Genomic DNA, 12,858 nt, shown 5'->3' with positions numbered 1-12,858 from the left:
AAGGCAACCTAAACTGAATACATCCCAGAACTGAAGTTCATAGCAAAATAAGTTGGAAAGTTGAAACTATTAAATTAAAGACGATCCAAAACTCACTTCATGATATATATATATATATATATATTTATATAAAAAGCATCCACTCCCACTGTAAGTAAAATGGATCTATCATTTGTTCATTTCATATTCTACTGAGAATCCAAAATCAATCACACTTGTGTACTTTGTAGTTTTCCCAGTACAAATGTATATACAGTATATATTTTTAACCAAGGCATAAGACCCTGGATCAAATATCAGCCTAGATAAGGCTGCTCCTGTCATGGTGGGCCATGCTTCTGATAGTGGACAACATCGAGTCAGATTCTGAAATTTGAAAATATTTTGGTAAATAAACCAGAGATTTGAAGTTAAAGCTACTAAATTTGTCAACGAAAGCAACCTTAAAACTTTATTTCATCTCATTCATCTTTCACAGTTATGATTTATTTTTGTGTTCACTTAATTGGCATTCAAAAGCAGGCAGAAGGAATCTGAAAAAGGAATAATCAAGATTGCAACAGGAAGTCAAAAGCTCACTAACTGGAGCTTTGTTCGTTGATGCAAATAATGACAGAATAAGTCATTTTTATCTTCTTGGATTTTCAATGGAATGTCATAATTAACACTGCACAGACAAAAATGATTTCTCTATTTGAAATGAATCCATTCATTGTATTTTGAAATTATGTTGAGAAAAATAGGACTGACTTGTTTCACAGATTGTGAAAAGGTGATTGTTTAAAGCACTATGACTCACAGCCTTGTTATTCACAGCCCAGTGGTGGATAAATGTGTGCCTGTTGTTGATGCTAAACAGCGACTTTGCCTGTGTGCTCCAGGAACAGAGATACCCAGAGTTTGTCTCTGCTGACATGGAGGCCCTGTATGTGGAGGAACTGCGTTCAGCAGTCAACCTGCTGATGGCAAACTTGGAGAGTCTGCCAGTGTCCAAAGGAGGCCCAGACTTTAAACAGAAGCTCAAGCGCTCCTCTATGAACAACTCCTTCCTGGACATGGGAGACGAGGGTGACATCCTGTCTAAATCAGATGTTGTGCTGTCCTTCACTTTGGAGGTTTGTTTCCTTGTGCATTTCTGTGTCTGATCTGTATTCTTTGCTGGTAAATGGCCGACAAACTGCTGAAATAAGAACTCATCACATGTGACAGTCAGTTTAGTGCTATTGTTAAGAAAAGGTACAAGAAAACATTTAGTGCACGATTTCCTGACAGTACTTCACACTTGACATTAATTACAGGATAAATTGATATTTAATTCATTATTTGAATGAAGTAAATAGTCGATCATTCTCAGGCTGCATCTTTTATATGAGGAAATATGAGGAAACAATGGTAAAAATATCACTGTGGAGTTTTTTTTTTTTTTTTTTTTGTTAATTCAGATTGTAGCTGAAAGAAAAGACCTCATTTAAAGTGGCATGTGATCTGCTTCTGCTGTTGTTAGATTGTGATCATGGAGGTCCAGGGGCTGAAGTCCGTGGCTCCAAACCGTATTGTTTACTGCACCATGGAGGTTGAGGGAGGAGAAAAGCTGCAGACGGACCAAGCAGAGGCCTGCAGACCACAGTGAGCTCATATTCCTGCTCTGTTTAGTGTCTCTGCTACGTCTAAAATGTCACATTACACTTATCTAAGTTGTGTACTGGACCTTCAAAGTGAACTGTGTGGAAAATCATGTATTTGAGTTTGCTGTGTGAACACAGTAATCACACTCGAGAACAAATCAACGAAGCCGAGACCCTTCCTTTCCTCAAAACTATAAACAGTTATTAAACAGTCACATAGCCTTGAGTGTGACAGATTGCTTTGTCTCGAGTGCTCTTTGAAAACAACACAACCTAAATTAAGGTTAAATGAAACATCGTGACAATGTTCTATCAGTTAGTCTTAAATATAGTGTAGGTATGCAATCAGTTTCAAAGTTGTACTCTGTGTTCTGTAAAGACTTAAACAGTGTTAAGAGCTCAGCTCTGTCTTTACAGCCTACTAAACCTTCATTTGTTTATTCATGCTATGCCAGGGTTTGTGTAGAAGAAATGAACACATAGATCTCTGCATAAACAAAAGTCTTAACACAGTTACCTGAAACTGAACTTGCAAACAGTGCACTGTAGATAATAGACAGAAGATGACTGACCTACATTTGTTCCTTAAACAACATAATCCCCTGTCCCAAGTTACATTTCTCATTTACTCATCAAAGTTGACAAAATAAGAAGATGAGGCTGTTATGTAACACTGGCCTCTATAAGGCCCTGCATTAATATTGTTCCTGAGCAAAAATATTTCATCCTTGTAGTTGTTAAATATGTAAATAACAATAACAATACAAAAAATAAGCAAGAATTATTAAATTAGATGATTGAATATGATGTAAGTATGATTATAGTATGTTGTTCAGTAGTGACGTGTGTTCATGATGATGATGGCAAACATGTAGTTATGTCTTTCTCACAATGACCTGTGTCTTTATTACTGGAGATTATACATTCATGGTTGCTAAGGCCAACAGTGCAGAGGCGACATTACAGTGTGGATGGAAGCTTGCAGAGTTGTGAGTTGTATCTGAGCTAATCAGGTCTCTAAACTAACCAACATCAGTGAAAAGATAGATAAATAGATGATAACTTAGCATCTATGCTTTTTTTGAGAGGGAGCTGAGCTACATCTGTTCTAGAATTTCTAGCATATCCCCATGTCAGGATGTACACACAACAAACAGTGCTGTTTGTTGTCCTGCCATATTGGTCGGTAGAGATCCCTTAGAGGCAGCAGCTGTCACAGCACTGCACCCCTCCCCAAATGATAAAACTGTGATCTGTGATCTTGGGATGCGTTTGGAATGTCATGTGTGACCATGTGTATTTTTAGTTGGGTAAGTTCTTTCTCAAAGCATTTATGTGAAAATCTGTCATCTGTGAATGTATTTCCTCTTTACCATTGTGTTTCAACTAACTGGCAGCGGATTGTCACTCAGGGCTGGACATTCTCGGAGGCAGTTGTCGGTTGTTGGATGCTTGTTGGATAGCGGGGGTCTGTTCGGTAATGAGCCTGCCCTTTCACATGCTCTGGCTGCTTGTGGAGAGTTTTTTTTTTACTGACCCCCTCCACCTGTCGTACTCACCAAACCGAGCCAATTAGACAAGCTCACAGGTACCTGGCGGCCTTGCTGGTCAACAGGGGTCCAGTGCTGTAACCCAGCTTTACTGCAGCTCTTGTAACCTTCACTGTAATTAGCCCTGAGTACACATTCACATCCCTCATCTCCATTTAAAAAAAAGAAAAAAAAGGAAGCATGCACTTAATGATGACATAGTTATCTATAATTACCCAGACAACATGATTAGCTGTGATTACACCATCGTCCAATTGCTCTGATGACTCCTGCAGTTGTAGCATAACATCTTTAATCACAGAGGACCTTTTCATTAGTAATACCCTTAATTATTAAGGAATGTCATGCATATGTGATTCATTTAAAGGACCACAAGCACTCTTTCTACACATTCACTCCTGCTGTTTATTTTCCTTCCAGGCATGTGTACCAGTGGTTATTTCTGTGCACAGTGAAAATACATGCAGCGACTGCACAGACATAAAGCAGAAAAACACTTAAACTTAAACTGTTTCCGTATAGAGGGAGTTTGTCAGTTGTTTATGCTCCTGATGTGACTCAGAAATCTGATAATATTGGATGGGAAACCAACTGGAAGATACATTATAACAGTCAATTAGCAGCTATCTGTTAGTCAATCACACCTTATGTGAGCCACGGTCCACAAATGATTGCTCAACAATGTTCCAATTTAAAATATCAAAAAAGCCAAATCCAACTTGTGAAGCCAAAAGATCACACAAATGGTGACTTTTCAGGAAACCTTTGACCAAGGTGTTCTTTTCATGAGCTGCTGCTAATTTTTCTTCCGAACAAAGAATCTCATTTTAAGTACATACATTGCTACAGGCTTTCCCCTGCAGACCTCACATGTTGAATGCTGTGACTCTTCCATGCAGACTCCATTTTTGTGTTCACTTTGAGCATAAACAGTGAACCATGAACCGCCACTACTGTTTTCTAGCCTTCCCCAGTTCCCTTTACTTTCCATTTTTTTAATGACATTTCAGAGAGCTGAACTTACAAGCTGGAAGCAACTTCACATCTTTTTTTTTTATAGCCACAGCTTTGTAGACATCAGTTATCTCTATCATTTTCAGCTCCTCTGTCTTTTGCTTAGAGAAGTCAGTGGTCAACGTTCAGCTCTGTCATCGAATGACAGTTACTATTAACACATCTTGTCCTGCCTTACAAGTCCTCACTAGGCAATTAAAGCATAATAAATTAATCATGTCACTGTGTAATTACATAATTAAATTTCATTAAATAAGACAGTCACCATATACACAGCTTTACAATTCTGAAACAGAATCACAAAATGTGTTATATTTGCAAATAACTTCACAGTTCAGAATGGGTAAATTTAAATGTCGTTGGAAAACCTACTTGTTTTTAATGTTAACATTTTCAATTTTTAAGCAGCTTTTGTATCTGAAAACCCCCTGTATGTTGTTGAACCATATTTTGATCATTAGTCACATTTGTATACTTTATACCATTTACATAAATATAGTTTTATTGATGCATAAATATTCACTTGGTAGAAGCTTCCTAAAACTATAATACTATACTTTGCAATACTGTGAGCATCTGCTATGCATGCTATACACTTGAACTTAATAATAATAATAATAATAACAATAATAATAATAATATTGCTGATTACAGTGTTTGCTGGGGCTGGCATTTCTTGGTCAGAGCCAGACTAGTGAAAACACACAACAGAGATTTCACATTTACGTTTTTCCTTGCGTCTGTTTTCATCACCACTATCTGGTTTTAGTGCTCAAGGTCAAGTTTCAAATTAGACAAGACACAAAAATACTGTGTATGTTCGTGTGTACCTTTTGAGCAATGTTGCCGTGGAAACTGGGCAAGGAGAAAATACCAAGCTCAGATTTGCTTCTTGCCCTCAACAAGTGAAGGGGTCACTCTTCATCTGCACGCCGCACACACACACACGCACACACACACGCACGCACACACACACACACACGCACACACGCACACACACACACGCACACACACTTTAAATGACAGTTTTGATGTAAAGGCATGTAATCACAGGACCGTGACTCAGTGTGTCTAATAGCCATGTCTCCATCATCCAGAGCAGAAGGCGTCACTCTGCTCCATTAGAGGCTCTGTGAAATGAACAAGAATTGATTCTTGATAACAGCCAACACTAATGGGACTGTTTGCTGCCTCTGGATCTGTGACTAAAACCTGGTGTGATGTTATTACTGGAACCAGAGTAAAGTTCCAGAGTGACCTCTTCTTGAAGTTAACTTTGCAGTTTTGCATTGCTTTTTGGTAAAACCTATATATAGGGCTGGCTCGGGTGACGCCGAGCCATTTCTTGTGCTGCTATAAGCCTAGACTACTCTGTATAGCATGTTAACTGCACATTAACTCCCTCCCCTACCTACCTGAACATACCTGAACAGAGGACGTTGTCTCATGCTAAATTATCATCACCCATAAGAATAAATCAAAAAATGTAAAACCATAATAAAAAGTCCATGTCAACTAAAACTACTGTATTTTATATGTAAGTTGTTATATTGCTCTGCTTTAAAGCTGAACTATACCCTGCTATCAAGCTGACTGGCAGATAACTCAGTTTGCAGTCAGGTACATGCAGAATTAGATTTTTAAGTTTTATAACATTTTCTTCTTTTTTTTTTTGTTTTGCATGTGCATGATGCAAACACAGTTTTCACTTAAAAGAGAGAGAATGTTGACAGTATTTGTAGTGTTCAAAGTATGTGTTCATGGAATGGGGACGTCCTGGTGTCTTTCAGGTGGGGGACTCAGGGGGACTTCACCACGACCCACCCTCTGCCTTCAGTCAAAGTGAAGCTGTTCACAGAGAGCACTGCGGTCTTGGCTTTGGAAGACAAGGAGCTTGGCAGGGTGAGTGTGCCTGCACCATACAGCACCCAGACACCCCAGAACACACATGGGCTGTGTCAGATCAGTGTGATACTCAGATGGAGCCCACGCTTAATAAGTCATAAGTTTTAGTTTTTTGACATGACATTTCTTTTGTAGGATTATTCAGTTAGAGTGCATTAATCTAGAATAAACAAAGGCCACGTCTTTATCGACATACACAGCCAAGCATAAATGAAAACGAATGAAGCAAGACAGACCTAAACATAAGCTAAACTGCTGCGCTGATAGAACAGCCCAGACGCACCGAGGCGTTCTGATTCAGTGTGATTCATCATTTCATTTTATTTCAGTTTCCCAATTGTTTTATATTGTCATGAACAAGGTTTTCACAAAACAAATGTTGTCACTGGTCCCAGAGATTTGTGTATCTCCATAATATTTTACCTCTGGTTGGCATATGACTTACAGCCACAGAGAGGAAAGAACAGTTGGAAAGTACTCAGACTAACACAACATTATGACCACAGCTCTGTAGTCATAAGACTCAAAGTGGCTGCGGTTGAAACATTTGGGAAATATACTGGACCTACCCTCGGCTACTGGGTGATGAATCTTTCCAATATTACTTACAGTAAGACAAGATTGGTTTCAGTTTCACCTAATCAAATCTCAGTGACTCGGGTGAAAGTACATTTTTGCTTTGAAAGGAGCTGTGTTTATGTAATCAGCCTCTCCCAGCTGCTGTTGTGTTGATACTGATGCTGACTGAGTTGCTGCTGTCAGATCTAAAGGTGATGCGGAGCGACTGCTTCCAATCTGTTGCTGATGGAGTTAATAATTGGAGGTCTGCAATTCTGTTTAGCTTCATTTAAAAATATTAGGTTTTCTGTTTATTAGTTCAGAGCTTACATAGTTTATTATTCAGACATATTGTTTGGCACAGAGATCGCTTTAGTTTAACAAGACAGAGTGGAAGAATAGAATAGAGTGCCCTTTCTATGCTATTCTACAGCGAAGCAAGGTTAAGCCGTCTGCATATTCACATTTAATGTGCATCACAAAATCAAGAGAAACACTTATGATCACGACTTGCAGACCTCACCCTCATCCTCATCCTCCGTTTTGTTCCTTTTAGGTTGTCTTAAACCCGACCACTAATGGACCAAAGCAAGCAGAGTTCCATCGTATGGTTGTACCCAAGAACAGCCAGGACACAGAGCTGAAGATCAAGCTGGCTGTCCGCATGGACAAACCTCCCAACATGAAGCATTGCGGGTGAGTCTGTTGTCATGTGTGTAAGGACAACTAGGATTTGACATACAATCCACACAGTCAATGGTTTAACACTGGATTGTAATGCTATAAAATGGGTTTTCGCAATTATGAAAAGTTATCATACTACCAGTATTTATTAAAAAATGCATTACACAAGAATTGAACAGGAATTTGTGCTTGCACACCTTTGATTGACGAAATTATCATTTTGTGAGGAAAAGTTGTCATGTTGAACTTTTTGCAGGGACTTCATAGTCTGAATTCTGATACCTCCCAGTTAGCTGCATTGTAGCGTTATGTGCCCCTGTGTGCACTTTAGCCTGTGTGTGAGTTACCTTAAACTACAGGAATGTGTCAGGATTTGTCCCATTGATCAAAAGATTTCAGTTGGTGTCTGCAGCCCAATAGCTCCACCTGCTGGGTTAAAGTAGCAGGAGCTGCTGCTGGAGCTGAGGCTGATTATAAGAGCATGTTTCTTGAACTGATTGGCTAAATCATATCCTGAATCATTACATCATATAAACAGATAACTAAAATAAATAATCTAAAACATAATAATAAGAGATGAAACACAAAATATTCAAAATACACATACAAAAACTTGACACTGTCATTGCTGCCAAATGGACATTCTTCAGTTTGTCATTATGGCTTATTGAGTGAAGTAGGATGGGAAAAAAAGTACAATTAAATCAAACCTTTAACACAATGTAGATACACAGTAGATTTTGTATATTAAGAAATATTTCAATGTCAAATTGGAGTCCAACTCTTCAGAAGTGTTCATTGTAATGAGACTCAGGTGTTGTTCAGGATTTGTTCAGCGTGATCTTTATGACACATTTGTGGGAGTGTGTGACTGCACAGACAAAGGGTGTTGCCACCTGTAAAAAGTTTGGAATCCAACAATCCACAGTCAGATTGTGAACAAATGGAGGAGATTTAAGACAAATGTTAAGTGTACTTCTTCTTTTGAATTGCATAAAGAAATATAAGGTGACATAAAACATCGGTCTTATTTTGTCAATTCAAAAATACATGCACTAATTAGAACATTATGATGTCATTTGAAATTTAGCAAAATTACTGAAATGTTTACGGTGTTAAGCAGTGAGCAGCCTGTATGTAGTTTATCACCTCATCCAGAAGATGGAAGCAAATCCTTTTGTTAAACAATTCTACTCCAGGTCATGAATGTACCTGGACTTTCGTTCCATCACTCAAGTCAATCAAAAGAAGGGTGATCTATCTCTTATTCTCTATTTCTTCTGTCATTACTCCACATTCTCCTTGAACAATTCTCCTCCTCCTACTGTCACTGTAAATTCAGCATCTTCTTTTTTTTCCTTTGAGCGTGTTGTTACACTGACTGTGTGTCTTCACTGAACTAATTCCTCTTAGTTAAATTAATGTGCAGTACGGGAACATCTCAGAGTTATTGCTAACCCATCAGTGTGTTTTTGGTTTTGTGTCTCTTTCTCTTGTTTTGTAGTTGTAGTGTTTGTTTTTGTGGTTGGAGTCCCTCCTATTTGTGCGTCTTATTGAATCATGCAGTTAGAGAAATGGCATGTTAGTAAAATATACTATATATTTCTATGGGCCTATGAGCAGATTACTCTGACAGAAGGAAGAAATCATGCGCAGTTTTCAAGAATCCCCACAAGGGGTCAGTGTTTGTCTCTGTGTGGGTTCATCTCCACTTTGCAGTCACTCCTCCTCATGTCTTAATCTAGAGTTCTGTCATTTTCTCTGTGCAGGTTGTCTGATGGTGTTTCACTAGGAATCTATGAACAGAGTAACAGAGTCAAATGGCCTGTTTCCTGCATTTCTGATATTCCAAGTTCTTTAATATTTAAATCATTAAATATTATCAAAACGACCTAATGAATAAAATCTCACAAGAGGCCAGTTTACGTGGCTTGAAATGACGGAAACAAGCACAAATGGACTGCGGTGAGATAGTTCTTCCATTTGGCTTTCTTTATTTATTTAGGGGAGCCTGGGTTCAAACTGTAAAAGAAAAGTCTGAAAAAGAATCTGAGCAGGTCAAAGACATGAATCCATTAGGAGGCCGGAAGATGCAAGAGCACATTTGACTTTAAGAGTTAAATGGGCATGGAAAAGTATGCTGGAAAAAAATGCACAAACTACTTTCTTTGGATTTTTATTTATTTCTTTGACTGTTGATGAGATATGAAAGGATAAATGTTTTATCGAGCAGCAGTGAGGTTATTTTGTTGTAACCTGAGGGATCTGGGTTATTTTTCACTGTTATGTCTATTTACACATTTTTCTGGCATGATTATTAGCTCAGACGAAGTGTTTTATCCTGTGCGTGCACAATAAGTGAACAGTGGAGAAAAGCAGTATGTGGCTATATTGTGACAGTTAATATGATTTAACGGTGAAGTGAAACTTAACAGCAACGCTTAGTCAAGCAAAACATAATATTTCTAAAAAAAAAAAAAAAAGAAAGATAGAAAGAAAGAAAGAAAATCTGCTGTTTCTGCTGTTAAACAGGACAGTCATTACATTTCATAGGTCATAGTCTGTCCCTGTGTTACCTAAGACTTTAAAGCTGACCATTAAGTGCTTGCTGTAAAGTAATAATAATCAATAATAACAATAATAACAAAAAATATTTTTCGTAAGTCCCATTTTAACAAGCTACAATTACAGAACAAAGGCACAAATCTGAAAAGATTTGTACTTTCTGGCTATTTTTATATCATTGAACACTAAAAATGAAATGAAATTAAATACAAAAAATAAATAAAATAAAAAACAGGTCTTCAAACAGTACCTTTCATCATTTTCTAAATTTTCATGCAGCCCATGGGGTTTGCCTTATTTACTCTGTCACTTTTATGTCTGTATATTTTTAACTGGGAAATAAAGGAAATTGTATTTTTTTTTCTAGATGTAGTATTGCACAGTATCTGCTCAGGCTCTGAATGTCCAGCTAAATGACCAGTTAAAGACGAATGTTTGTGCACCGTGGACTGTTAAATGCCTACAGTGAACTCTTTGGCGTAAGCAGTGCATCGCTGTGGTGTCGTGCAGCTGAATGGATGTTGGAAACTGCAGGAGGACAGTCCACTGGCCAAATAATTTTCACAAGTGGCTGGCGAGCGGTGCCACATGTTAACCCAGAATGGCCCAGATTCTCCGTCCAGACGCGGCGCAGCCTTGACTGGAGGCCTTTTCTTTAAGGGCGGGCAGCAGGGCTGAAGAAAGAGGTCTCGCCATCGATTGATTTTCCTCACTTGCACTTGCCTGTATCCCACGCTTCAGGAGGCCCCGGAGCAGCCATTGATTGAGAGGCCACGCTGGTCATTCTTCCATTTTCCTTAAGACTTCCTCAGTGAGCTGCTGTCCGTGTCTCAGCCTGTTTCAGCTCAGGACGCATTATTACACATTTTCATTTCACATCGAATAAGTAAATGAATGTGTTGATATTTACAATATTTTTTGGAGTCATTGTCCTTTGACATTGTGATATCAGGCATCAAATAGCCTTAAAACTGATTCCACCATCAACACATCCTGGCCCTTGACAACAAAAGCTTCTGATATGCACTGATTTGCATTAAATGACTTATATTTCCATTATGTCAGTATCTTCTAAATGAAACAAATGCAAAATGTCTTAAAAGAATTCACATCTAAAGACATCACAGTTAATCTACAGAATATGAAAGGTGTCTTGATTTAAATAAATGATCTCTTATCTTTCAAATGTCTTTGCATTTAGTTTTGGCTATGTTAATGTCATTTGCATCCACAATTTAAATTGAATGTAGCCACAGGAAGGTACATCTGTTTAAAAAAAAACGAAAAATTAATTTAATAATAATTTATTTATTTATAATTACCGATTAATCATGTTGTCTAATTCATCAGAACTGAGTCAAAAATATCCATATCATAACCTATTATTTGAACTCAAAGACATTTCCTGAGTAAATGTAGAAAGCCATAACATCTTTGGCTGAGTGATGTAAAACAGAGAAAGGCATCACTTTTCAACATAGCAGTCAGTTATTTTTCTGACGGTTAAAATGAGCGAACAACCATAAGATCTGAAGACATGTTTTTGTGAGTTGCAAATGATTAATTTAAAGAAACAAGTGAGGGAAAAATAGGAAATGTGAGGGAGTGATTTACTAAACTGCAGAAAGGAACATAGTTTTGCTTTTTGAGGCAATAATACGTCATAATTTCTGCAGCCGCACACATGCTAAACTCTAACATTTGACAAAACCGGGTCCATTAAATACCTGTTCAGGAGCTTTTGATGGTTTCACATGATCTCCATTGACTGCTGGAGTTTATCTACGTGTAATGGAATAGCAGGCGTTCAGAAGTGACAATTGAATGACTTCTCATTCACGGTGACTAAAAATCTGTATGTAACCCTTTAACACTTGCTCAGCGACTATTTTGCTGCCGTATTTTGAATGTCATCGACCCACTCTGAGTTAGACTTGGTAAACATCATTTGGAAGCACAAAATCTCACATTTTAAACTGTGTAATCCATTTGAAGATACCAATACCATAGCAACACTAGCTCCTGTCTTTATAATAGGAGTGCATACACCTTAGAAACAGCATGAAAACTAGTCAAACCCCATCCACAGATGAGATTATAATTTAGATTTTTCCTTAAAGCTGATGTTATGCATGATGCTTTATGTCTTTTAGGTACCTGTATGCTCAGGGACAACGAGTCTGGAAGCGGTGGAAAAGAAGATATTTTGTTCTTGTTCAGGTATGGAGCTAATGATGTCAGGTGATTTGTATTGACCTATGATTATCAGAAATTGTGTCTTAAGATCAGATGGGAAGAAAAACCTAAAGGTCAAAAGCTGAAATACATATACAGCAAAAGGCTGACATTAATGAGTTGTTTATTCACATTTGAAGGGATCCGAATGAAATGAAATAATGGTCAGAGCCAGCAGCAGTTGTGTGTCTTAAAAATGCATCAAACCTTCAGAATTCTAGCATCTTTCATTTTGCAGCTTTTAAATAAAATATAGTCGAGAGAAAAGACATGAAAAAAAAAGAATATTTTATATTATAACATGAAATCCTCTCATATTAGAAGCTGTACTTAGAAGATTAAGTCCTTGTCTGAGTGCAAGAGTCCTGCTGAATCAAAGTTAATTGAGTTTTAGTCCCTGGAATTCTCTTTGACAGCGTTTTACCTGTGCTATGATTTGCTTTTTGAACACTTCATAAAGAGGAATCTTTGTAATGCAAGGGCAACATTTAAATTAAAAGATATGCATAGTTTTGTGAAATCAAACTGTTTACATTTCTTATTCAGACTTAACATCCTTTAAAGATATGACAAGATACAAACTCTAGACTGAGTATCATCTGCTTATTGATTATGACATTTTTTTGTTTTCATTGCAAGCCTTTCCCAGCTAGTTGCCCTCAAAGACTCTTTGGTTCTGCCAGTCAGTATAATGTATATTTATAATTTTATTATTAACTATT

General features: G+C 37.6%; 1 protein-coding gene across 9 annotated transcripts in view; it reads left to right on the top strand.

The window, feature by feature from the left end:
* cadps2 (Ca++-dependent secretion activator 2) overlaps nucleotides 1-12,858 on the top strand; it is a 166,671-nt gene that overhangs the window by 75,249 nt on the left and 78,564 nt on the right. For all 9 annotated transcript variants that reach the window (XM_047596395.1, XM_047596394.1, XM_047596399.1 and 6 more), the window contains 5 exons: nucleotides 882-1,115; nucleotides 1,505-1,626; nucleotides 5,980-6,091; nucleotides 7,209-7,348; nucleotides 12,055-12,121. In XM_047596395.1, the coding sequence (XP_047452351.1) occupies nucleotides 882-1,115; nucleotides 1,505-1,626; nucleotides 5,980-6,091; nucleotides 7,209-7,348; nucleotides 12,055-12,121 (675 nt within the window). The remainder of the gene's footprint in view (nucleotides 1-881; nucleotides 1,116-1,504; nucleotides 1,627-5,979; nucleotides 6,092-7,208; nucleotides 7,349-12,054; nucleotides 12,122-12,858) is intronic.

Source organism: Mugil cephalus, chromosome 10 (genome assembly GCF_022458985.1).
Source record: "Mugil cephalus isolate CIBA_MC_2020 chromosome 10, CIBA_Mcephalus_1.1, whole genome shotgun sequence".
Lineage (NCBI taxonomy): Eukaryota > Metazoa > Chordata > Actinopteri > Mugiliformes > Mugilidae > Mugil > Mugil cephalus.
This window is presented reverse-complemented; position numbering and strand designations above follow the sequence as displayed.